Source organism: Oryzias melastigma, linkage group LG10, assembly GCF_002922805.2.
Source record: "Oryzias melastigma strain HK-1 linkage group LG10, ASM292280v2, whole genome shotgun sequence".
Classification (NCBI taxonomy): Eukaryota; Metazoa; Chordata; class Actinopteri; order Beloniformes; family Adrianichthyidae; genus Oryzias; species Oryzias melastigma.
This window is the reverse complement of record NC_050521.1, coordinates 22,043,128-22,070,032: the sequence shown is the minus strand read 5'-3', so window position 1 is coordinate 22,070,032 and position 26,905 is coordinate 22,043,128. Positions and strand designations below refer to the sequence as shown.

General features: G+C 37.9%; 1 protein-coding gene across 2 annotated transcripts; it reads left to right on the top strand.

Moving 5' to 3' along the window:
* micu3b (mitochondrial calcium uptake family, member 3b) lies at window positions 1–24,581 on the top strand. 2 transcript variants are annotated; one of them, XM_024283441.2, is made up of 15 exons: window positions 1–366; window positions 2,616–2,727; window positions 5,209–5,240; window positions 5,391–5,469; window positions 8,721–8,768; window positions 8,848–8,930; window positions 10,943–11,014; window positions 13,832–13,873; window positions 16,292–16,387; window positions 17,797–17,885; window positions 18,035–18,206; window positions 19,746–19,854; window positions 21,086–21,243; window positions 21,649–21,717; window positions 23,889–24,581. In XM_024283441.2, the coding sequence occupies exons 1-14, from the start codon at window positions 142–144 to the stop codon at window positions 21,715–21,717; spliced, it is 1,386 nt and encodes a 461-aa protein (XP_024139209.1). In that variant the 5' UTR covers window positions 1–141; the 3' UTR covers window positions 23,889–24,581. The 2 variants fall into 2 exon arrangements, with proteins under 2 accessions (XP_024139209.1, XP_024139212.1); XM_024283444.2 differs by lacking the exon at window positions 16,292–16,387.
* The last annotated feature ends 2,324 nt before the right edge of the window (window positions 24,582–26,905 follow it).

The window sequence follows — 26,905 nt, the reverse complement described above, 5'->3', positions numbered from 1 at the left end:
TCCACTCTGTTTGCGTTCACTTTGAACCCATCTGACGCCTTGAAATTCCTGCGCGCCCTGAAATACCCACGGCACGTCTCGCGAGCTCGTGGGTTTCTGCTCGGTTGCGCGTTACCGGTTACGACAGCAGTGTAAACAGTCATGGCAGCTCTGCGCAGGCTTGTCCCGTCGCTCGGCTCCAAAGCACGAGCGTTTGCGGCGCGCGGGGCGCCGCCGGCGGCTCCGGCCAAAGCGTTGAAGGTCATCGTTGCGGGAGCGTGCGTCACTGCCGCGGCCGCAGCCGCCTATTACCGCAGCGGCGGGGAGGGCCGCGTCGGCGAGCGGCTCCCGCATCTGGGGCTGCCGTCCGTGTCCGCCTCCGACAAGGTAAAGTTTGCAGATTTGAAGCTAGATTCGGTTGGAAGCGCGCGGGTTTTGCGCACATTAATAAACGCTTTATATCGCAGTTTTTGCGTCTTTTTTTTCCGGTCGGGAGCTGTCCACGACCTTTGGTGCTGAAACGGCAAAATGGTCAGAGACTTTATGGGTCACGTGACAAGGCAGCTGGAAAGCGCGACGGGCTCATTTGCGTTTATTGTTTTTTTGTTGCAGGAAATGAGCGCGTGGCGACGTCAAGAGGGAAATGAACATGCGCACTGGTTCTCAACAGCGATGTAGTTTAAGGAAAACCCCATGTTATTATTGAGATTCTCTCTATCTATTATTGATAGAGAAGGGAACTTTATTTGTGTAGCAGGTATCATATTTCATACAAGAATGATTCAAATTTAAAATATTTAAGAGGTCATGAATAAAATAAACAAATAAATGAAGAAAATAAAAACAACTGAATTATCCAAATTATCAAATGCAAATGAGATCAGGTGTGTCTTTTATCTGGGTTTAATTAAATTGAATGTTTCAATTGATTTAAGACTTTCTGGAAGTTCCAGATCTATAGAGGATAGAAGCTGATTGCAGCTTCTCCATGTTTAGTTTTAACTCTTAGTCCGGATCCACATGACTGGAGAAGTCATATATTAGAAAATTAAGGATAAAATTGGGTTTCTGAGTATTTCTTTATTCAAATTGACGTGAAGCAGTCACAAAAATGTCATTTGAAAAATTATGTAGAAAAAAAGACTTTCCGCTCCGCTCCATTCCGATCTGTCCACCTGCAGACAAATAGTCGACTAGTTACTTTATATTATATGGAGTCGGACCAAATTAGTTGACAAATCGGAAAAAAGTAATTGACAAATAAAATAATTGCTTGTGGCAGTTCAGTGTCCAGCATTGCAACCAAGTTTCTAGCCTGGTTGGTGGTGATTACCGATATGAGGCCCAATGAGACAAATGTTTTGTGATATTGGGGTTAATAAAATTGAATTGAAGCTCCTTGGCAAACTCCAATTTCCCTTCAGCCCCAAAGACAATCCCCTCAACCTTAACTGAAGTAAATTTATTTCCGATGGCTGCAATCTTCTGCGTTCTTTTGTTACATCCTAATTTGTGATTATTTTTCCCAATTTGAAATGTCCCTGATGCTCCTTTTACATTTATGTATAATTTGTCAGGTTAAGTGTGAACAATAAACTCTTAAACTTGTGGAAAAAAAGAGTTTGTTCATTATTTTGGCACAAGATCCCTTAAATGTTATTAATTTTTTTTTAATGTTTGTCTTTAAGACAAAGTATAAGCAGAAATAAGGGATGAAAACAATAACATGGAATCATTTGACTGTCAGTTTTTTAACCAGAACTGCTATAAATTTAGCACCACATGTAAACTTTTAATAATGGGGCTTTATAAAATATAATATATTGGATTTTTAGGTATTTCTAGATGAAATGAGGCTCTAAATTGATCTTATTCCCTGTTATTCTGTTAGACTGTTAATTGTATTTGATAGCAGCAATAAACCTAAGGATTTACAGTCCAAGAAGACATAAAAATCATCAGTCAGTCCTGTTCTAAGCCTCACACAGGCTGTTGTGTTTGCACTATTTCAGCTGTTTGAGCTATTTCATCCGGCCGACTTCTTCCCATTGTTCCTCATCAACACGTCTCTCTGCTTCAGCTCAGGCGTGTGGTGACAGACACACAGGATGTAAACAAATAAAGAAGCCATGTCTGTTGAGCGCACCTAATCCCACACAGAGCAAATACTTGTTGTTTGATATGAGCCGGTGGGGGGGGAGTGAGAGACGCTGGACTGGTGTCCTGACAGCAGAGCTATCCAGGGACGCAGGAAACTGGACCCTGGGGCCTGGCAGAGGGTGGGACATTTGATGAGGGGAGAGGGGGATTAATGGTTAAGCAGAGGGGGCCGTGCATTCCCTGGGTATTTGCCGTGTGCCCAGTGGACCTGGCAGCGTGCCACTTTACAGAGTGAAGTGCTCTGTCCTCACCAGCCTGAGCCTTCTGATCTGGCTGGGTTTGAGCAGTTGTAGGGACATTATCTTCTGCGCAGAGATGAAAAATAGGTCTGACATAATGTGCGCTCCATTATTGAATTAAAGCATGGGGCCCTTTGTTGTGCCATGTGAGCAAGGCTTTCCGTGACTAGAAAAGCCTCATAAAAGGCGTCATTCAGACAGTATTATCACTGATATGGTTTCTGCGTGTCCTTCCAGGCGTCGTCCCACGAAGACAGGTTTCGGCTGTTCAGCTCCGTGGAGTTTGAAGGGCAGCTCTACATGACTCCGCTGAACTTTATTGAGTCGGTGACTCTGAACCAACCCAGAAGTGAGTCCACGTTGAGCCTTTGACCCTCTAGAGCCATTGGGGTGGATTTGTTACTGACCATAACCCTCCATCAATCCATCCATCCCTAAACCCATTCATTCCCTTTCGGGGTCACATTGTTGCTGGAGCCTATCCTATCCACTGTGGGGTAAAGGTGGGATAGACCCCGGACACGTCTCCATTCCATTGCAAGTCCTTCTTTTTAAACCAGAACATATATTTCAAACTCATTTACGCAACATTTAAGAAAAAGCACATCTTAAATTATCATATTTTTCAATTAAGCAAACAAAAAATAATATTATAAGTAAGGGAACAAATTATTAAACAGTAACACAATGTCAAAAGTTTTTTTCAAGGGACACTGTTGTAGCTGTGTCTGAATTCACTCACTGCTAAATAGTGCACAAATCAGGGTATTTGCCATTTTTTGGGGGTGTTTGAATCCAAAAACTACTGCACAAGAAATTTCCCAAAAGTCTCTTTGCAAAAACATTGTGACGAGAAAACATATCAATGCTCCCACAATGCACTGCGTTTAAACAATTTGTCATTAAGAAAAAAGAAGGTCTTTAAATTATTTTTAAAAATAATTTATCCACATTTTCATCATCAGAACACAGGGAGTTCATAAATATTCTGTGTGAAATGTTCACATTTATTAGGTATTATTTTAGCCAAAGGGTGACATCATAATTGGTGTTAAAAAACAAAGCAAAACTTAAAAATTGTGACCATGTTTCCGAATTGCACTAAAATCCAGAGTGCTGGATAGTCGTCCACTTTATAGTCTTTTATGTAGTGAAGGAATCCAGACATAACTTCTGTTTCTCTTATTACTTCTTCCTCTAAATTTTCAGAAGACTGCACACAAGTTGGCACACTACTGCCCCCACAGGTCAATGATGGAATTGCTTTTAATCAGTGCATCATTAAAACAAGAATGAATATTTTAAAACTTATGCTTAATTTTCCCGTTTAATTCTTTACTCAGTGTGTTTTGCATTTATGTCCATCAATTTTTATCAATTGAAGGTTTTGTTTTTTTTTTTTTTTTAAGAAAGAGGGATTAGTTAGCCTGCTTTCTTGGGCTATGTCAAAACTCCCTCCCTAATCGCTAAATACTAAAAAACTTTGTTGTGCGAGACTATGGTTCCCTGAATTTTTAAAGCAATTCCGACACCTGCTCACTACTTCTTTTTTCTATAAACAACAAAAAATTCCTGAAAAATACAATAATTTAAAAGGACTATTAACTGCTTTTCAATTATGTACATTTTAATTGTTTATATAAAAAAAAAATTAAAATGTTTTTTTCAATATTTTTTATAATTTAAATCCATACAAATTTAATATATTTAGAATTTTAATGTTTAAAAATTGTTTTAACGTAATGCATATATTTGCCAATCTATTGAGCATCAATGGGCTCTGGTTTTTTGCAGAGGCTTCTGGGAAATTTTGTATTAGTGAAGGAATTCGGACACAACCTTGGAGACGCCATAGCCTTTAACCTTTGACGCGGCTACTTCAATCTTTGGGGTTAACAGTTACATTTTCTAACTCGCGACTTTGCAGCGAGGAGTTTATGTTTGACCACTCAGTGAGCGACTCATCTCAGTTGGTTTACAGCTGGAAAAACTCCTGTTTTGTCTGAGGAGTCACTACAGCAGAAGCATCAATTTAGATTTTTAGGTCCTTAAATTCAACCCATAAATCTTTCAGTTTTTATCTCTGTTAATAAACTACCTCCATCAGATTGATTATTAATATAAGCAACAACTAATCATCAGTTATTAAGAGGAAAAAAATGCTTCTGGTTCTGTTGATTTCTAGAATATCGGTGTTGCTGTGGGCCTGTGAAGTGTCATCAAACAATAATTCAAGGCTTGAAGTGCTTTAGCCATAACACCTGCATAAAGATAGAAATCTTTTTCAGCAAGCCCACTTTTATGGCTCATTTATGTGGCAACAAGCTTGCAGGGACCCACAGAGACCAAATTACTTAGCATGGATGCCATAAATGTCCCGATAAGGAAACGCGGAGTGGGATGTGAGGTGTGTGGCCGGCTTTATTGATGTGGTTCGTCTGGGATTTGTAAACAAGACACACATTTCATTAGCTGCAAATTTGGTTGTTGTAATTAGGCTGTTTTATGAAGTTAGGTGGTGAAACGCTCGTGGGATGAGCAGATTTTGAAGCGTTGATGAAAAGGCTCTGCGTGGTTAATCACATCCAAAATCCCAGACTTTTAAAAGGTGTCAGGGTTTTCTCTGTTATCAATGGGATTTTTTTACAACACGCCCCTCTTATCTTCTGCTTTACAGGCCATTGGAATGTGTTCACGCTAACAGGCAGCTTACCTTTCCAGACATTTAAACACCTGTTTTCACTTTTGCTTCCAGGCTGATTCCCTCTTGCAGAATGCATGAAAAAAAAGTATTTTCATGAGGCTGACCGCTTTATTGTTGTTGTTTTAGGCAAGAAAGGATGGAAGAGTCTCACAAAAAAGGTGAGCCGGCTGTAAATCTCCAGCTTGGCGGAATCCCCTCCTCATTTGGGAAAATTTGCTGTAATTACTGTAATGCAGACAAACAGCAGACTACATGGTGATTACTTAAGAAAAGAAGGCCTGACTGGGGATTTTCTTTTATTTTCACAGGAGTTAGACAAGATTCTGTCGGATACACCGCCTGTTTGGAATGGATCATCCAATTTGTTCAGGAACCTTCGGGAAAGAGGTGAAGCTTGATTTATTGCTGCAGAACGTCAGGAATTTCCTCCTGTCGCACATTTCATTCATGATGTTCAGAGCTGTGCCGGGAGCTGAAGGTGTGCAAATGCTGCCTTATCTCCTTATCAGTTTGTTAACACCTCGGAGTTTTAGTTGCTTGTAATCTCTGCACATCGCATGCTTTATTGATTACACACAGAATGATCCCAGTAGTTTATCTTAATAGGAAAAACTTTTTCTCTTAAATTTCAGTTAAACTGAGCAAATGAGCAAACAAATTAATGTATTAATTATTATTTAGGTTAAAAGAAACAATGAATCTACAATTTTTTTCTGGTGTTTTGCTTCTCTTATTATAAAAATTACCCTAAAATGATAAAAATTGACCCATTTTTACTTTTAAAAATGGGTCAATTTTGACCCAGTTAAAGAATGTAAGTTGTATGAATGTCACTTTGTCCAGTTTCTAGTTTAAATATGTTTTTACACTTCATTTAATGGATAAAACAAACTTCTCAGTAAGATGTAAAGACTTATTATAAAAAAAATAAATCTTCAAAACTGTGTTCAGTTATTTCAAAAAGATCTTATTACAAGCAACATTTGGATTTCACTAAAGCAATACAAATGAAAGAGATAAATATTTATATATATACAACTTTAGTTGATTAATGGTGATTTGATTGGAAAATGTAAAAAATAAAAGTAAAAGGGATGCATATTCATATGTATACGTGCACATGGACAAATAAGAAATTCCATTATAATTATTATTTTAGTACCTTTACATATAATACATGACTTTTTGAATCCATTAAATGTGAAGTTAGTCAAAAAGATTTTAATAATTTGCTTAAAATGGAGGAAACGAACTTGTATAATCCTGCCCCTATTATGCTTTACTTAACACATTCAATTTTTTATATACATAATTATCATATTCCTCAAATGAAACACATTTTTTAAACCTTACTTAATTCATGTATTTTTCAGTAGAAGCTTAATTTATGATCAGTCAGTGGTCTCATTTCAAGAAGCTTTTTTAGGGAAACTGTAAAGCTATATTTGACATTTAATAAACAAAGGGACATAAGTTTAATTTTGAGACAAATTTGTTTTTAAATATGTTTTTCCAGTCTTATTTTAATAAATTATGATCTAGAACTGGGATAGGCAACTCCAGGCCTCGAGGGCCGCTGTATCTGCATGATTTCTACATATCCAAGCCCTACTAATGACTCATTACCTGGTTCAGGTGTGTCCAGCCAATTAGGACGTGCCAGAAGAGGGTATGTTGGAAAACATGCAGGAATGTGGCCTAGAAATAAGGAGAGCTGGATTGTTCTTGCGCTTAAAATAGGATATGTTTGGGGGGAAACGTACATAAAAGTATTTACTTTAAAGATTTAACCTTTTTTTAGTGCATCTTTTTTAAGACCTAATATTTCTAAATAGTATAGAGATATGAGTGTTTTTTATAGCTAATTTTGTTTTGTCTCAACAGTATAACTGCCTTCTCCAACAAATAGAAAACATGAATTATGTGTATTACTCACTCAAGGCAACAAGTGTCAGAAAAATAACTTTTTCTAAATCAATTTTGTCTTGGTTGGGTAGTTAAAGGGTTAAAAGGGCAGGACATTACTAATTATTTTAAGAAATGTCACCTAGATAAATTCTGCTGATTTTTTTCACTTTTATTGATCTTATTTTCCAGTCCTACGTTTTTATGTAAAACTTTAGATGCTCAAATATGGAGAAAAACAGTTAGTTGTGACTCAACCAATCAGAATCAAGAGCTGAAAATAATTATCAATGATCATTTTAATGACTGAATAAAATCTAGAAATGATTTGGCTCAAATGGCTCCAACATCTGCAGCGTCAGAGCTTCATCTTCATCATCAGCGTCCTCTCAGGCTTGTCATCGGCCGCCATCAGATACAGTCCCGCCGGGCCTCCCCAGATGTTTCCGAGGAGAATCTGATTTCATTCAATGCGGGTCGTAAAAGCCTCGGAACACAGAACGCCAGTGTGAGCGGAGGGGATCTGAAGGCAGCCGGTGGAGGGCGAGCGGGTGTAGCTGGGGGGTGCGCCGCCCTGCTCTCCGCTGTGTTGCTTTAGCTAAGTGGCGGTGCCGGGATTTGAGGCTTTTAATCCTGCTGTTAAACGCGGCAGCTTTGTCAGGGGGAAAAAAGGACGGGATTGATCTGTGAACAAAGCGTTTCTTCAGAAAATGAGGGAGCTGTCTGAACCCTGCTATGTCGAGGCATGTCCCACTGGCCAACCCCCCCCAGTCACCATGGACATCATGAAGCCAGAGAAGGGCATTGGATTACATCTCCGGGACTGCCACTCTGTATGAAGTGTTTCTGTGGAATTCTTTGTATTGTCTAACAACATCTACTTGAGCTCAGGGGAATGAGTTGTCGGGTGGTGGAGGAGGAGCTGGTGGGGGCGTGAAGGTGTGTGGCAATTTTTTTAAAGCTTAAAGGCTTTGAAGGTTGTTGTCATTTTAGGGTGAGATGATGGAACGGGTCGTTCTTTCCTAAAAACAACCAGCTCTGATTCTCTCCTTTCGGCCGACAGTTTGTGCGTTTATTTTTCTTCCCCTCAAACGGGGGATCCTTGATTTTGCCTCTTGTTTCTTCCCGTTGGAGGAGATCTCTCTCCCTGCAGCAAACTCTCTACCTGGACTCGTTTCCCATAACAGGCAGAGCAGCCACCCAGAACTATCTGGGCTCAATTCTCTATCTTCCCGGGCAAACAAAAGGTTTGGGAATGCTTTCAGAGGCAGGAGGGAGAAGCCTCCTGAGATGTCCTCTGACACTTACTCTTCCCTTCTCCGTGTCACACAACAAAAGGGAGCTGAAGAACGCCACACAAAACCTGAATCGGCCGTTCTCAATCAGTGACAGATCACTTGAGAATGTATTACACCTTGTTACCCAAGCATGATCAGAAGCCAGAGGCTTTAAATTTGTTTGGGTTTGTGTCCAGATAGGTCAGCTCGGTTGTAAAGCTCATGTTTGTGTGAGTGGAAGCATGAAGTAAAAAGGCACCTTTTAAGATCTTATCTGAAGATTACTTATGTCTACAGGCCTGCCCCCCGTTTCTTTGGACAGCTTATTCACCCCGCCAGCATGGCTTTGAACATCTGTAAACACCTCCAGCTAACCAGTTAACGCTATTTGATGTGCGAAAAGGAACATTTTGGTGTTTTGTTTCTTGCTTTGATGCATCTTTCTCCTCGTTGCAGGTGTCATCAGTTACACCGAGTACCTCTTCCTGCTCTGCATTCTGACAAGTCAGCATCCATTTGAAGCAAACATCGTGTTGTGTTTTAATGGATTCACTGAAACAAACCCTTTTGTGTTGGATTTCAGAGCCTCACGCCGGCTTCCGGATCGCTTTCAACATGTTTGATGCAGACGGGAACGAAATGGTGGATAAATGGGAGTTCTTGGTGGTACGAATGACTGCATTCACGGCAAAAAGAGGCAGACAAACACTAATATTAAGAAGGAAATCACTTGAAAGTAGTAAAGTGATCTGTTCGTTTTTACTCAACCAGAAATCTTATAGTAAAATATTAAAATCTAGAAACAAACAATAAAAAAGGGAAAATTAAGCAAAAGAGAACGTTAACTGTTAGATAGTTTTACTTACAACTGAGTAAATCAGTATATTTTTGATCAATTTAGGCAAATGTTTGTAGTTTTGGGGTATTTATGTATCTAATTGTTGTTCATTTTGATTAAAGGGACAAAAAACTAGTTCAAAAAGTGAAAATAACTCATTTTACAACAAAAGGAGAAAATCATCTTCGTACAAGTTAATAAATCCTCTTAGAGCATAAATCTAAGGGTGTATCAGACTGGCTGCATTTGGTTTGCTTAGAAACCCTCGTGCTATAGGCTTGTCAACGTTGGGAGTGGAACCCACAGGACAGCGCTGAACTTTTTTTTTTTCAAAGATTTTTTATTTTCTCTGGTATCCATGGCTGACTTGAAATCCTGTCCACCTTTGTCCATTTTTGTCATAGGAGGGATAACACTTCAATGTAAGGGTGGGGTCATATGGACCCCAAAAGACAGCACAAGGGTAAAATGAACCAAAATTTGTTTCCCTCAAATAATCTGGAACAAATTTTCAGTCTAAATACACATAAGTGGACCGTGGTATAGAACCAGGAACCGCTCTCTGACCCATCTTTTGAGTCGGTCTCGTTTTGTTTCCAATCGGACTGAGCTCTGGTTTGAGATTAATCAGTCCGACTAGACTCTGTGCTCGGGGCAGAACAACTTGACCAAAATGGCCACCGTAACCTGGCATTATGGGATGTAAAAAGAGTAGCAGAGCAACGATAAAACACCACAACTCATTGAAATGTGTCTGGATGAATGCAGGTTTCATTGAAAAAAAAAATAAATGTGATCACTCAATAAGAATTGCAAAGCATAGGACTTCCATTATTTTCTTTTGTTGATTTGCCCCACATTCATAATTCCTGACCAATGACTGAAGAGATCTTTAGTCACATGGTTTTGTTTACAAGCTTTGGTTTGAAACAGAAAAATCTGTTTGACGTTAGTCTGAATACAGACCAAAACACAAGGTTCAGGACTCGGTTTGGACTAACGGACATTTCCAGTCTGAAAACACCATAAATATTTGTTCCCAAAGTATGGACAATATTAATCTTGTCTGACATATTAATGTCAGAGTAGCTTTAAAGAACACATTCTCATCCCCAAGTTGTCACTTATTGGTTAAGGACTCCTCTGCATCACTTTTAGACGTTTTAGGTGTCCCAAACTCGCTGTTTTTTGACTTGCTGAGGTTTGTAAAATCAAGGGTCTGCAACCCTCTGGACGCGGTACTGAATGTGGTACCGGAGGTTGAGTGGTCCTGGGGACGCATCCAGTGCCGGTACCCTAACCCAGCACTCGATGCGGTACTGGACCCAACTTAATACCTGACGTGAACTGGTACTGGGCTAGGGTTAGAGTACTGGGTTAGGATGTCAGTGCGCTCCATGTTACGTTTCCGGTTTGCGGCCCAGAGGTTGGTGACCCGTGATTTAACGGGAACAGCCAGCACGTCAAAAAAACGACGAGTTGGGGACACTGAAAATGTCATTTTGACATGGAGAGGTCCTTAACCAAACGTCAGTATGTGACGAGTTGGGAGTGAGAATATGTTGCTTATAGTGGACGTTTTTTTGTTTTTGAGTCTTAAATCAAGTTTTTAATGTTCTCAAAAGAATGGAGCAAACAAGATTTTGACTCATTTTAATAATAATGTCCTTATTTTCAAGATTTTAGCTCTTCATGAGACAACTATTTTTTGTCTGTCCTGATTTAGAAAAAGTGTTAAACAAATTTAAAACAGTTTAAAACCAGATATCATTGCTGGTATTAAGGAGTTTGCCGTGTTTGATCTGTTGTGTTGCAGTTCTTTTTGTGCTTTCCATTGTAGTTAGAAGAGATTTTCCGCAAGAAAAAGGACAGAAAAGAGGTCAACGAGGACTCTCAAAAACTGGACCAACAAGTGAGTTTGGAAAACTTTTCTATCTTGTTTTTTTCACTTTTTTAAGCTTTTCTGTTCAAAGAAAAAAGCACAGCTTGTGTTTCACCTGAAGGACAGAGGGCCCAGAGCATGCAGCCTCTCTTCCTCTTTTTCTTGTCTTTTAAGCTCTTTATGGTGTGTGTGCGTGTTCGTGCACGCAGGCCTCTTTTAAAACAGGCCAAATGCCGGCTTTTGCCTCACTCAGTGCAGCACCTTTATGCTTAACATCCCTCAAAGAAAGGGAGGGATTCGAATCCGTGTCAGCCATTGTTTTACCCGCTCACAGAGATTGATTAGCTGTTTTAGTAGAGACATGTGCATTACTCGTGAACAGTTCATGTCTCTCCTGAAGAAGATGGTAATCAGAGTGCATTGGTTTGGTGTGTCAGGGAGGGGAATGCCAGGCTAACAGCTGCTTTGGTTTGACTTTTCACCTCCTGAATCAGCTCAAACTTCAGTCAGTTCTTTCACTTTCCTGCATTTCATTTTTTGTTCAGTTCTGTTCATTTGTATATTTCATTTCAGCAGCAAATAACAAGTGAGGTTGTCTCAAAAGCTAAATAAAAAGCAAAAAATATCAAGCAAACCAAAAAAAAAAAGTAGTACACTATAAGTTTATTTTGTTAAGGGTACTTGAGTATAAGTATACAGCAAGTGTACTTGTCCTTGTAGGAAGTATAACTGTAGACTAAATTGGAACATTTTCCATTTATAGATAGTATATAAAAAGTAAACCTCAAGTATAGTGCCTCACTTTTAGTATAGTATACTCATAGTACACCTAAATAGACTACTTTTTGCTAAATGTTTATGTTACATAAAAAATTTAGTATTGTCATTCAATTCCATGCAAGGATTTACACCAAATATCCACTCATTAGGCAGCCACCAGGCCTGTAGTTGGAAACCAAGATTGTGTTTGAATTCACTCACTACTTTTGTTCGAATCTACAACTCCAAAATCCAGTGCCCTGGAAATTTCCCAGAAGTCTTTGCAACAAACTACTGTGCACTAATGCTCAGTTCCTAATCCTAGTTTTTAAAAAAAATATTTTTTTGTCTTTATGGCAAAGTATTCAAGTTTTGAATTGGACATTCAGATGCATCAATAAAAGCATGTGGTCCCACGTCCAATGTTCGAAAAGTTTGACAGATTTTGTGTAAATGTAGGGGAGTGGACTTCCATCGGGTTCACTCCTGATTCCTGAGAGTGAAGAAACATAGAAATGTTAGCACAGACCAACGTGGACCAATCACTGCTTACTGGTGTCTGGTTCCACCAGAAAAAAAAGGTGACTAAATTGACTTTTATTATTTTTTTTAGCTAGAAGTAAGTAATTTTCTATGGATGACGGCACACTTACCTAGTCCTGTTCTTATATACAGTCAATGGTGTGTATCGAGATACGAGGGGCCGTACAAGACAGAATAAATAATGTCTTGTACGGCCCCTCATATCGATGCTCTCTAGACCACAATGCATTGTATTTGAAAAACTTGTCATTTATAAAAAAAAGTGTATGTAAATTTATTTTTTCTATAAATTCTCCAATCCAAAATTGATTCATAAATAGTCTTTGTAAAATGTATTAGGTTTTTACTTTATTAGGTCATATTTGCTGTATAAAAAACAAACAAACAAAAAAACAATATGTGTTCAAATTAGGTTAAAATCCAGGGCACTGGATAGTCTTTTAGGGGTCAGGGGTGAATTTGCTCATAGTTTTAGTTTCCTGCAAACATCTAACATAAAGGTGCCAACTCATCACTATGCTTGCTTGGTAAATCTGTTTGCCTTGTGATTTATCTCTACACCTTTACAGCTCTCAGGTTTTAAAAAAAGACACACTCCAATAAAAATCATGTTTTTAGTATTTTTGACACATTCTTAGCAATTTATTTTAGCTTGTTTTTTTTTTTCTTTAATTAGCCTGGGCTTGTGTGGTGCTATAAACTAGCAGGAGAGAGTTCAAGCAAAGGAATGCTGGGAAATTAGCAAGGCGAGATTCTTTGCCAACAGTCCAGCCCACAACTCAAAGGCTAATTTCCAATTTATGTCCAATTTATTCCCATATGTCTTAAAAATTACATTTTTTTAAAAAAAAATGTTGGCTAAAAATTGCATAATGCAAATTAAAAGACCACTGGGAACGATTATGCAATAGAAATAAAATCTAGTAGGACTTGAAGCCTTGTGTGGACAGTTGTTATGATTTTATATCTAAAAGTCTGTCCGGAACAGCATTAAAACTTGTTTGACTTCCCCCACTAGGCTCCAACAGGTAAACGCAGCTCTATTACAAGATATCACTTTGTAGGTTCGCCTGTTACTCTTGTAGTGAAGCCAGAGGTGCAACACCAGCTGCGTGGGGGGAGATTGTGGTCTTGCAGGGTAAAACATGCCTAAAGGCTTTCATCTTCTTAGGGCTTCTTATGCCTCATGCAGGTGGATGTAAACAGGCAGGGATGAACCCAACGATAACAGATACTCTTTGAGGTCTTATCACACAAACACAACATGGAGGAGCTTATTCTGCCAGAGCAGATGTTAGTATCTCTGGACGGTCTTCAATTAATCTTTCACCTGTATAACTATCAAAAAGATCATTAGAATAGGCACTCTAGATTTGGAGAAATAACGATGGGGGTGAAAACTGGGGTCAAGAGGAGCAGGAGAAATTTATGTCACATAAACTTGAACTTTTCTGTTTGAAATCCCTTCCCAACCACCTTCTTTGTCTTTGTGAGGAATGAATGAGTCCTCAGTTCTGTAAGCATTTTCTCTCTTTTGTGCTTCAGAGCCTGGAGCTTTACGGTCATCGCCAATCTCAGCCGCACAGTGTACGTATTGTTCTTTTCCCTGAAGGAAAAGCAGCAGTTCTGCTCGGCGCATGTGCTTTTGGACCGTGGCCCTTCCCAACCCGAGATAGGACAGGAAACAGAATTGTATCACAGGGGTTGACACCGCCCACATTTGTCTTGGTTAACAGCTGATAACCTCACTGCCGTTCGCTGCACTTGAAGAGCATCACTCCGCACACGGTCTGCCGGTGTTGGTGTGGAAGCTCAGGAGCTGCTGCTGTTTTATTAAAAAAAAAAAAAAAAAACCTCTCAGCTGAAGACTTTTATTCAACGACTGTACATGAGAACTGGACAGAGTGAATATGATGTCACCCATAGAAAATGGGTTTGATTACTACAAAATTAAGTCACTTCATTTGTAGAGCACCTTTCATTAGCGTGAAGAACACAAGGTGCTTGACATAAAAGATAAGTTTAAACAATAAAAGTCATAAAATACAACAGGCTAAAAACAACAATCAATAGACAAAATAAATATCATAGGAAGTGCTGCATCTAATTTTTTGAGAAGGTTGAATTAAATGACAGAAATGGTAAAAATGTACATGATAAGCCATAAAAGCTACAAAATACTTAAAAGTCCATCTTATTTAAATAGATTTTGAAAATACTAATAACCAAGTACTAAGTAAATACTGATACTGAGTAATACTAATAATAAATACTAAGTTAATACTAAGGTGGCTCTTTAATTTTACAATTAAAAATTAAAAATATCCACAGATGCAGAAATTTAGTTGTCATGTTTTGCTAAATGGACGCCATGTTGTAGCCAGACAATGTCAGTGATTGGTCCGAGTCAGTCTGAATCAATGCTTCTATTAGAGGTGTAAGAAAATAGTAATTCAATGAAATATATTCATTTGATGATACTTGCATCGATTTAAAAAGCTGCCAAGATGATATTTAATTAATAATTTACTAGAAAACAGGCTATTACTTTTGTGTTCCACCTGAACCAGTGATGTCAGACATATGGCCCGCGGGCCGTATCCGGCCCACTACATGGTTTAATCTGGTCCATTCATGAAGAGAAAAAATATAAGGATGTTGAAAAGAAAAAAGCTATTTTCTAGCCCATTACTGTGGCGATTTATGGTTCTTTAAAGAAATGACCGCAATGTTCAATTTCGCCTCTAGGGGGAGCAAAGGAAATGCAAGACCAGCATAACAAGAGATCGAGAAATAAACACAATAAACAATGTAATAAGTGATTAGGCTACGAGGTTGGCTGAGACATTTTTTCCAACTGAGAAAAAATTAAAACAAAAGTTTTTAGGTCAGAATCTTTAAAAAAAAAATAGTGAATTATGTTGTCCCTGGTACTGTCTTGAAATATATTGGGATATGTATCGTGACACATGTATCGCGATACGTATTGTATCACCAGACTCTTCCCAATAAACACCCCTAGTTTCTATGACAACTACTCTCGCCAATCAGGAGTGAACTTGTTGGAAGGCCACACCCCTACCACATGTTAGAGAGCCACACAAAATCTGTCTAATGTTTTGAGCGTTGGATGTGGAGGCCAACACCACCCACTTTTATCAACTTGAAAAATATCACATGACCCAAATATGGTATCAGAGCAAATAATACGACTGAATAAAAGTCTATATCTTTCGGCTTCTTGGAATCAGCGGGTACTTCCTGTTTGGGGAGGTCCAGTTCCCATATACAGTCGATGACTTTATCCATTAAAAGATGAAAACCTAAATATTTAATTTGAGAAATCCTGTTTTTAGAGGTTTTCAGAAGATACAATACCAGAAGAAATGATTATGAACGAACATGCTTCAGTTCAAAAGTGGGTCTAAAAGTCAATCCATCATTCTCCACTCAGAAATATTTACACTATACTTTCCATCGAGCATGACACAAGCACATTGCACACATACTTATGTGTTGCAATATTTCTGTAAGCCCTCCAGAAGACGTTTCTTGCTTCTCAACTGCAGTGAGCGTCTGTTAGGACCCCAAATCAGAATCTGAGCATTCTTCCACAGCAGTTTTGACGTCGGACACCGTGTGATAACCTGCATTTACTTCGCAGCTCGGCTTCAAATGATGACATGTGCCGGGATTGAGTTACATAGCTGAGCTGGCATGAATCCTCCTTCAGCTCCTGCATGCTTTGGGCATTCGCTAAGCACGAAACGCAGCCAATAGGCTGCATGCATGGCTGCACCGCACGCTCGAGTCGGGGCTGCCTCGCACGGTTCCTGCATGCATCTGTGTTGAAATACGCTTCACCTTTCTGCTACTTTGTGTGCTTATTTCTCCAGAACCGTCTCCTGTTCCTGCCTGTCACTTTTTTCTTTTTTTACCTAATAATAGTAACATGTAGAAGGTATACTTTGTCCTCTAACTGCTGTGCTTCAACTGCTGCCACAGGTGCTTAGAAAAGACGGTCAGCATGTGGCGGCCCCCGGCATGTGGGATGTTCTGAGGCGGGGCGCGAGTCAAGTTCTGTTTTCTGATCTCTCCGAGGTAGCCAGACACTCCTTAAGATGCACCTTCAGTAAACAAATCAATAAGACATGTAGCTCAAGGAAACTACTGCCAAGATAAAAGAAAACGATTTAGAAGTTTCTTGATATTAAAAGTGAATATTTAAAGAAATCAGAAAAAGGCGTCCAAGACGAGAGTTATGGCATGTTTACTGACTCTGCTGCATGGAACGAGTTTGGGTCATGCAGGAAGGAGAACTGTCTGCCCAATGATTGCATGGGATCTTACTTAAAGATGACTTTTTATGTCAAAACCATTTCAAGATTGAACATTTGAGGATAAATGTAGTAAAATAGATCTTTTTCCTGAACTAGACAGTTTTGGTTTTACTATAAATGTTAGCTTTTAAAGTCTTGCTAGAAACCATTGTCTTGTTAACATTTCTTAAAATAAGTTGTGTTGTCCTTCCCCTTTAAAGATAAAAACCCCTTCAATGCCTTCTTCTGAACTACTTCAGCTCTAAAATTACTTTGTAACCTCTACTTAAAAGCAAAAACATGAGTGAATATCTTCTTTCACAGCTGAGCTTAAATTCAGGCATTAGGGTTAAAAGCAGCTTTATTTATTATAATTATCTTAAAAAAAGATTAGAATTGCACATTTTAAGATACATAAGAACTTATATGTAAATGTGTGTTTACTGTGTTGCTCTGAGACACTAAGCCTCTTCCAGCTGGTGGTCATGCTCAAGAAAACAGTAGAAAAAGAAAGGGAAGAAGTCCCTCCCTGCTTGTCCACTGTGAAATACCATGGGCTAAACGCGGTGTGTTCATAGCTTCACAGTTGCAGGGATAGGCTCCAGCAACCCTCAAAAAAGAATTAAGTAGGCTCAGAAAGTGTCCTGTTGTTAGTAAATATCTGTTTAAATAAAACGTCAGATTAGAGTATGCTTCTTGAATCAAAACATGAATTAAGCATTTAATTTATTGTCTTAAAAAGTCGTTCCATCTTATTGAAAAGCTACTAATAAGTTAGAATGATTTTACATCAAATGTAATAAGATATTTAAACCAGAAAATATAAAAATATTTATTACATTTTTGGTTTTTGCATTGTAGTTTCTAAAATAACTGGCAAAAACTTCCACAACTAACCTCCAGTTCTTTCACCAATCCTTCACTTTTTGAATCTTTTATAAAATACTCTATAACTGAGTTAATTATTTCCATTTGAAGTTGTAAATAATTGCTTAAGATGTTTATCTGTGGTCATTGTACTTTATTTTCTAACATATTTCCCTGTTTATACATTCGTGGACCAGAAGCTGTTGTGAGATGGACATTTTTTGTCATTTTAGTGCTACCTCTGTCTTGCGTTTGCCTTAAGAAGATGAGAATGTTCTCAGTTGACCTTCACAATAAACAAATAATTCTGTTTTGCTTTCACAGGTCGGGGATGACAAAACAGAGACAACGCTGCTGGTTCATTTTTTTGGCAAAAAGGGAAAAGCTGAGTTGAAGTTTGAGGACTTTTACAAGTAAGTTAACAAACTCCGTTCCCTTTGGGGTTAATGACAGCATCTATCTCCATAAATGTCACGCCAAAGTCCTCGTCAAGCAGCCAAACCTTCAACAACGTTGTTAGTGTCTCCTCAGCCCTTTCTGTTGTCCTTCCTCTGTCCTCCAGATTCATGGACAACCTGCAGACGGAGGTGCTTGAGATCGAGTTCCTCTCCTTCTCCAAAGGCATGCCCACCATCAGCGAAGAAGACTTTGCTCGCATTCTTCTTCGCTACACAAACGTGGACGACGTCACGGGGTATCTGGAAAACGTGCGTCACAGCATTCCAGATGAGAAGGTAAGCTTTTAAGATCTTTAGAGATTTTATGTCAGCTGCTTGTTGGGAAAACCTGGAAATATTTTTAGAAATCTATAAAACCACCTGAATCATATTAGATAAAAGCATTTCTGAGACCTCATTAGCAAACTTTCCTTAAAAACCCATTGTAGACAACTTGATTCATATTTTTTTTGGCCTGTAGTTCATCAGGATTCCACTAGGGGCAGTAATATTTCAAAATGACTGCTTCCATGAAACCTAAAAAAAACCCAAAAACCGTTACTAATTTTTAAGACTTTTTGCTAAGAAAAACTAATCTATTTTTGTATTTATTTTTTGGTTTAATAACGTCTTTCTTTAATGAAATAACTCAAAATTTGTTGATATTTAATGATTTATAATAAAGTTACACCATGTTATGAATCAAGTGGGTAAATAAGGCGTTTTTCTACTGAACACTCATGAACATTTTTGCATCTTAAACTAAAATTTTTGTCCCAAAAACTTACCAACAGATCACAATTAATACTATCTGCAGTATATCTAAAAAACATATATATATTATTTCAAAAGGTATTTTTTATGGATTTTATCAAATGGTTTAAAAACATTTTAACTCCAAAAATGTTTAATTTTCTGTCAATTCTTTGATGAAGCAGGCTTAATTTGTTTTCAAATGACCACTCTGCACGCGTAAAATCATGTTCTTGTTTTTTGTAACCAAATCTGATCATTTGCAACAACAAAATGCAACAAGGAAAGAATGCAGAAGAATGGGTGAGTTTAAAAACAAAATCTTAGTTGGCTCCAAAGTTGAGCTCCATCCTGCAGGTGGGGAACCGTATAATTATTCTGTTTCGTGCTTCTCCGGAGAACTTTTCTTCTGTGAATTAGCTGTTGAGTGAAGCAGCTTCATTTCAGCTTTAATTTGTTTCCTCTCTTCGCACGCTGACCCGAGTGAAAAGGTGCCAGCAGCTCCTCAGCCGCCTGGAGTAGCCTGTTGCGAGATCTCTATTGATAACCAAGTGGTTCTCGTCATTAAGCTAAGCGATATTTTTTGGCTCCGGCGCTGTTAAAACAGCAAAGCATCTCAGATTAGCCTTCACTCCGTTTGTCAGGCTGTGTGTTGTGCGTTCTTCTGGGCCCCCCGGCAAGAGAAACAGCTAGTAGCCACAGGACGGTTGAGTGGACTTCAATGGACTCAGTGTTTGAGTCATCAGCCAAGCCTGAGATGTTTGGGGATTCATCACTTTTGTTTTTGTTTATTCAAGTATCAGGTTAATCTGCTTTAGAAAAGCCTGACCTCTTCCCAAAAGCAACACCCCGCCCCCCCTCGCCCTCCTTGGCTGCTGACAGCTCGGCGTGTCCATACCGCACAGGGAAAATCCAACGCTGTATACTTTGTCTGTTTGGGTGTGTTATCTACCTGATGGCTTCAAGCTGCCGCACACACCAAAGGATTCCTTGCAAGATGAAAGGAGCCAGATTACGTATTGTGTGAACGTTAGCACCATCCTCTGCTGGAGTGTCCACAGCGCTTTTTTTTTGTTCTTTCAGGGAATCACTTTTGAGGAGTTCAGATCCTTTTTCCAGTTCCTGAACAACCTGGAGGACTTCACCATCGCCATGAAAATGTATAACTTCGCCAACCGCTCTGTTGGTCAAGGTAAAGTCCAGACGTTCAGGAGGACACCCAAATCACACCATTCTTATGACTCTGCAATGAGTTCAAATTATTGACTGAGTGACCCCCGCCCTCCTGGCGTTCCAAACAGGAAGTACCCGCTGGCTCCAAGAGGCCAAATTCCAAGAGACTTATACTGAGAAATAAACAGCTCATTTGTCAGAATCACCATTCTTGCTCTGCTACCTTTTTTTTTTTACAATTCAATATTTTCACAATATTTTTGTTCTTTATGAAGACTTATTCAAATTATAAACTGACCATTCAGATGCCTCAATAAAAGTATGTGGTGCCTGCTGGCCCCCACATCCAACATTCATAAACATTTGATTGACAAATTTCTTGCAATACGCTTTAAAGTCCACTTTAATACTGGATACCTGGACCACTCAGTGGAAACACGGCTTCATACAGTCAATTGTTAAAATGCATAGAGAGTATATGGAGATGGACAGAGTATTTGATAACATAACTCATTAACTTTTAAAAGTGTGATTTGAAGACAATGTTTTGCTAATCTAAAGCAGAAATTGTTCAAAAGAATGTTTAAGACTCCAGATTTGACAGTTTAACACAATTTTACTGGTAAATACAAAAGAAATACATTTTTTTCTAGTACAATTGTTGAATTTAAGTGTATTTAAAATACAAAAAATGTTCTGAAACAAGGTAACAAAGGAATTTCATTCATTGTAAAGTTGTGTCATTTTATATTAGAGTTTTTTTTTTGCTTCTTATCAAGCCCCCTAGTGGTTACATAGTGAACTGATCTGAGTTAACTGAATTTCAAATGAGCTTCAACCAGGAAGTCAAAGTGTTGCCCTTTCAAAAAAAGCTTTATCTTTACCTCAAAACACACAGAAAGTATTTTTTTTTAGCATCTATGGAACATAAAGAAATGTTTGAATTGTTGCTACATAACAAAACTAGCTAAACTGTTTCTTATGATTAGGAATTTGCAAATTAGTTTCTTTAACCTCCCTTTAAAATAATCTCCTAAAAAATCTTGCTTAATTCCAAATAATATGTAAGTATTTTTTTTATTCTTAAATGTTTGATTTCTCCCCAAATACTTCTTTTTGTGTTTTTTTATAATCACATAGGTTGATTTCTACACCAGATTTTAATTTCTTTTTAGATATTCAAACCCTTTGATTTTGTGTCCATTCCGTTTAAAAGTCTATTTATAAGTCGTGTCTCATCTTTTTTTCAGAGGAGTTCACTCGAGCCGTCTACGTCGCCACGGGGATCAAGTTGACCCGTCACCTGGTCAACACCGTCTTCAAGATCTTCGACGAAGACCACGACGACAAACTGAGCTACAAGGAGTTTGTGGGTGTCATGAAGGACAGGCTGCACCGAGGCCACGGGGTGAGGCTCTCCTCCCTCGCTCTCCTCCCTCCTCAGAGTGGGAGGAAAGTGATGCAGAGGTGTTGGTGTTAGATGTTGCTCGTATCAGCTTTCCTAAATCTCCTCTGGAACTCATGGGTGAAGGAAAGGAGTCCCACAGAAGGATCGACTGACGATGAGCTCAGGAATTTTGAGAGAATTTGGTAGAAATCGGCAAGAAAACATGTTCTTTTATTTTTCTTAAAACTCTATCAGTTTATGTGGAAAGTTTTTAGCTTCAGTTCACCTTTAACAACACCTTATAAATTACACTTGTGTGTCTTTTCCAAACACCTCATCACTGCTGTTGAGTCAGGACATGGCAGTACACTGCCCCCTAGTGGAGGATTCTGTAAACATGTGACTGAACTTGTTTTTGTTTCTCAGGGTCTCAGAGTGGAGGAAAAGTTCACTTCGTTCAAGTCCTGCATGAAGAAAGAGCTTTCAAGCAAATAGGTACACCTTTTCTGACTTTACCAACATTTACTGATAACTTAAACATTCGATTAAAGTTAAAATAAAATCTATAAATTGCTGTCATATTTCCCACAAGCCTCTGACACTGCAGCACCTCTGAGGCCCACGCTCTGCTCGCCACGGGCATCAAGTTACACTGTAATATTAACGCCTGAACAACTGCCACCGGATAGCAGCTTAGATCTGCATACATGAGCAGCACAGTTTGGAGCTGGATAAATGTTTCAAAGGTTCTCAGGAGAGAGCTTAATAAGGAAAGAAAATAAAGATGGGAAGGAATTTTGCAGGACAAAAATCCCAACAAAACATAGTTTCTAATTATAAACTTTAGCTCAGGGTGTTTATGGACAAAATCGATTTATCCGTCTTCAAAACAAAGTGAGAAAAATGGGATTTCCACAAAAAGGTGATAACCACCTGAATTTCTAAAGCTTATAGATATTTCTTAACACCAAAGGTCCTTAAAAATCTTAAATGATCTGAATAAACAATATACACAGTAAAATAGTTGAAAAAATTAGATGTAGTAATTTACTAGTGTTTAGAAAGTGTTTAAAGAATTTTTACTCAAAGACTTTGACTTTTTTTTGGTCCACGCAAACATTAAAGTAATTTTTTAACCCACGATTTTACAGCTGAGGAGGGCAAACTTTTTGTCCTGTGGGCCACAACGGGTCGTAAAATTTGACAGAAGTGAGATGCATGGAGTGTTTTGATAATCCACCTCAGAAGAGAAAGAAATATATGGAATCTAGACGGAAATATGCTTTAATTTTCATTAGAAATTCACACATATATATAAAAACAAAACATTTGGAGTTTTTATTTAAAAACTGTGACTTTTTCCCAAATTTTACTGCCAGTTGCACCAATGGGTTGATGTCCATCAGGAAGAATTCCAAACTTATAGAAATGCTGCATTCATGGGGGGTTTGAATGATTGGAAAAATGACAATTCAACTTGAAAACCACATATGAATATAAAAAAAAAACACATGAACGCAGAATAACTTTCTGCATCTAAATCAAAGGTAAATGTATTTGTAGTGCTCAGATTTCGAGGAGACACCAGGATTACAGGGAAAATAATTGGAGAAGACACTTGAATATGGTGGAGGCAATTAACTGAACCTAAGACAGCCGTGGATCATGACAAACCTGAAACTAATGTGACTGACGAGAGCAACTGTGACCAAATATAACAAAATCCAAACCCCAGAATCCTCAGAGAGGCAGGTTTTTATGAGACCTGATAGTGATGTATAAATAAATATAAATAAAAATGTTTCAAAAGTTCCAAAATTCAAATCCTAACTTAAGTCTTTGAGGTTAAGTTTGAAGTTCCTGCCTGTGAGAGTCACAGTGCAACTCAAGTCTGAGTTTTGAGTCCAAGTCCCTCAGTAAAGTTATAAAATGATTAATTTAGCATAAAAATATAAAATCTCCTTTTTAGACTAAAAGTGATTTTTTAAAACTTTAAAAAATTACAAAAGTTTAGTCATTAAAGACCCTTCTTGATTGTCTCTTGATCTATTGTAAAATTTGTATTTTAGCCAAAAAAAATAAAAATAAAACTGTAGTTTTCTAGAAAATAGTTTCTGCAGATCGGCTGTAGTTAATTGTTTACAACAAGGCTTTTGACATGGAGCAACTCCACCCCACTTCCCATCACCAATGACTGAAAGTTATTTGTTTATACACTTTCCTCTAGTTTACAGCCTCAAATTTAACATTACTGGTGCAACAAAAATGCCGATTTGGACGAGGAAAACAAATACATGGATCTATTTGTCTACAATCGGATGCATCGGAATGAGCATATTTTCTATGTTAAAATTCTGTTTTTTCAATAATTCACAAGAATTTGAATAAAATGTAATCAGAAATGCATTTTACCTAAATAAAAAAAAACTTTTGTGAACTTTAAAAGCAGATTTTCTGTAGTGATCCACTCATGTTAAACATTTCTTACTGTTGAGGTTCTGCTGCAGTGTTCTGCTGTTCTGGTTTTGTGTTTTTGTCGCTCCGTGATCCAGTTTCAGTTTCTAAATTTGTCCCCAAAAAAGACGACAAGACATTCCAGCTCAGAGCGCTCATCCATCTGCTTCCACGTGGACACGCCTGTGAAGTTGTCTCTGTTTTGTCACCAGGTGAAGGCTGGACGTCTGCGTCTGCTCCGAGCGCAGACGGGTGAACGCATGCTGCAGCCTCTGACAGAGCCCATGTATGGAAAGCTGTTACGTCCAAAAAACCTGAGTGACCCACTTGGTGACAGCTGCACTGATTACCTAAATCTTCTTAAAAAAAGACCTTTAACTTTACATTTTTGTGACTTTATTTATTTTCCTTTAACATCCTAAAGTGTGATTCTATTTTATTTAAATATTCATGCATTTATTTATTCAGAACTTCCTTTATAACTTAAGAAGTGTAAGAAAAAAGCAGTTTTCTGCTTCCTCCATTCACATTCATCTGGCTTTTTCACTGTTTAACCACGGGCAGCTAACAATGTTAATCATTTCTTGGCTGCTGCAGCGAAGTGCTATTATGCCACTGGCAGGGATGACCTCTTTACAAATGAACACTCCCAATAATGAAGCCATATGTTTGTTTCTGTCCTGAAACACTGAGATTAAGCTGCTTTTGAACACTTCATCTAATAGATGGATGAGGACGAAATGATGCTTTCCACAAAGAAAAAAAAAGCTCCAGTTTGACTTGCAGAGAGCATCTAAAGACAGTTTAAAGTGTAACATTTGGAGTAAAGTCTACCTCCTTTCTGAATCAGAATCATCTGAGTGTAAAAGCATTTAAAACACAATAAACACAAAACGTTTGTTGTACTTGGTGTCATTTTTTCGCAGAGGGATTGAAGAGTGTTTTTCCTCCTCACAGCCGCATTTTTTCCGTGTGTTTACAGTGGACTGATGGCAGGATAAATGCTTTCAGCTCAATCCGAAGGGAAATCATTAACATTATTAATCACCAGGAACCTGCGACGGTGCGGGTGCTCCAGACCGATCGGGGACTTTCATCTTCTTTAAATGATTAATTTGCTGAGGTAATTATTTGCTCACATTTGAATCTTGCACTTAGAGAAGGAGCACAAAGGGGTCCTTTAAGGATGCAGACGCGGGTTAATTCTCTCCAGGTCATAAAAAAAAAGGTGATTTTACAGAATAATTCCTGGCACCTTTACAATCCTGAGAATAGAGGTTAGAACATGATTGAAGTAAGTAAAAATTAGCCAGCCATGCATGCTTTGGACATGCTGCAGCTAAAAACACAAGTCAGGAGGAGGTGAAAAAAGAATAGAAGATGCTCAGAGTATGTAGATTATTCCCTGAAACTGGAGAAAATCTCATCGGAATCGACACCGGTGATGAATGGAAGATCCATGGAAGAGCAGTAACGTGTTTATTGTTCATAAATAACGTCTAAATGAATGTAGATGAAGTTATTACGGCTACAAACAAATGTGTCAGGTTTTATTACATTTAACAAGCTTGAGCTTAATAATAAACCTCACATGAGGCATTAAAATGAGTCAAAATTGAACTCAAATTTTAAAGATGTCAACAAAATGCAAATTATTTGCGGATAAAAAAACAATGTTTTTACAAGCTAATCTTTTATTAAGCTTAGTGACGTTGTAGCAAATGACAGTTTTCTCGTGGCTGCAGGAAAACCCAGCTGGGCTCGTTGGGAATGGAGGGATCTGCCTGCAGGGAAACACGGTGGAGGTTCTATCATCATTTGTGCTTTTCTAAGGCAGGGTTTTCTCAAACAGCAGAATCAGAACCAAACAATGTTTTAGTCTCAGGTTCAAACAATTAGAAGCCAAAAGGTTTTACTCAAATACTTGTTTAAAGTAACACTACTTCAGTAAAAATTATAAGTGGTATGATCTCAAAACGAATGAACAAAGTAAGTGGAAAAACACAGTCTGGGTCTGGAGTCTGCACACCGTGGCTCTTTAGCTCTAATTAAAAATGCTAACAACTAAATAAATATTAAATTAGTGATTTAAGTTTTGTCATTTTCGCAAGTTAAACTTGCTGTCAGAAATTCAGTAAAAATGTTCTTTGAACTTGTGTTTTTAATTTATAGTTAGTCAAATAAAAGGCTCCAAATGTTGTTTTACTTTGGTAAATTACACTAAAATGGTTTAAGGTTTGAACAAATGCAGTTTAAAATGATTGAAAATGATTTAGAGTTATGCGTTTTGTGCCTCACATCTTAGAGAATGACAATAAAATGCTCAGTTTTTTCCAAATGTTTTGAGTTGTTTTTTTTTTTTAATAAATAGATTCCACTAAAGTGTCTGAAAAGTGATGGTGGCACACTAAAATCCTAACAATAAAAAACATCATGTTTGACTGCATTTAAGTAAAGCTGCTGCAGCAGCAGGAGGATCTTTTTTGACACAGGGTGGCTTTTATTTTGAAAGGAACTAGTTTGTGCTGCAGTCAAAAGTAAAAGAAGCTACAACTGTTACATATACATAAAATTATAGACACTGTTATAATTTAATTATTTCAATATTTAAGTTACATTTATAACTAATATTTAATTGACCATAAAAACATAATATTTGTGCATTTTTTATTGGTAAAATGAGACTTTGTGGCTCTCGTAGGATTCTGGTCTGTAAGAAAATAGAGCAAATCACTTTTTCACTCTTTAAAGTTGCAAACAGCCTGAATGTTCTGTATTGTTTGGGCCAGTTGGTTACCAGAACAGAAACTTAAACACACAATAGACCACAGAGTAACAGTTGTAACATTTGATGTATTGCGCTCACATGCACAGATCAGAAAAAGTTCAGTTCCTCTTTAGCTAATAAGTGAAACATTTTTATTTTATTTTCAACATATTTTGGTAACAATAAGTTTAGTCTGTTGAACAAATGGTAAAACCGAAGCAGAATTAGGCATGAGAGGGACTTTAACGCAATTATCTTTTATCTCAAGGATAAATGGTGATAAGTTTCAAGGAAAAAAATAATTTAACAAATACAGCTAGATGTAATTAAGTCAGATTTCTATTTATCATAAACTGAAAAAAATAAAAAGCATGGTGTCAAGCGCTGTGGTTTTTTAACTGTGTGGATTCCCACACTTGAAAGGATAGGATACTTTGGAATAAAGAGATGGACAAGGATTTC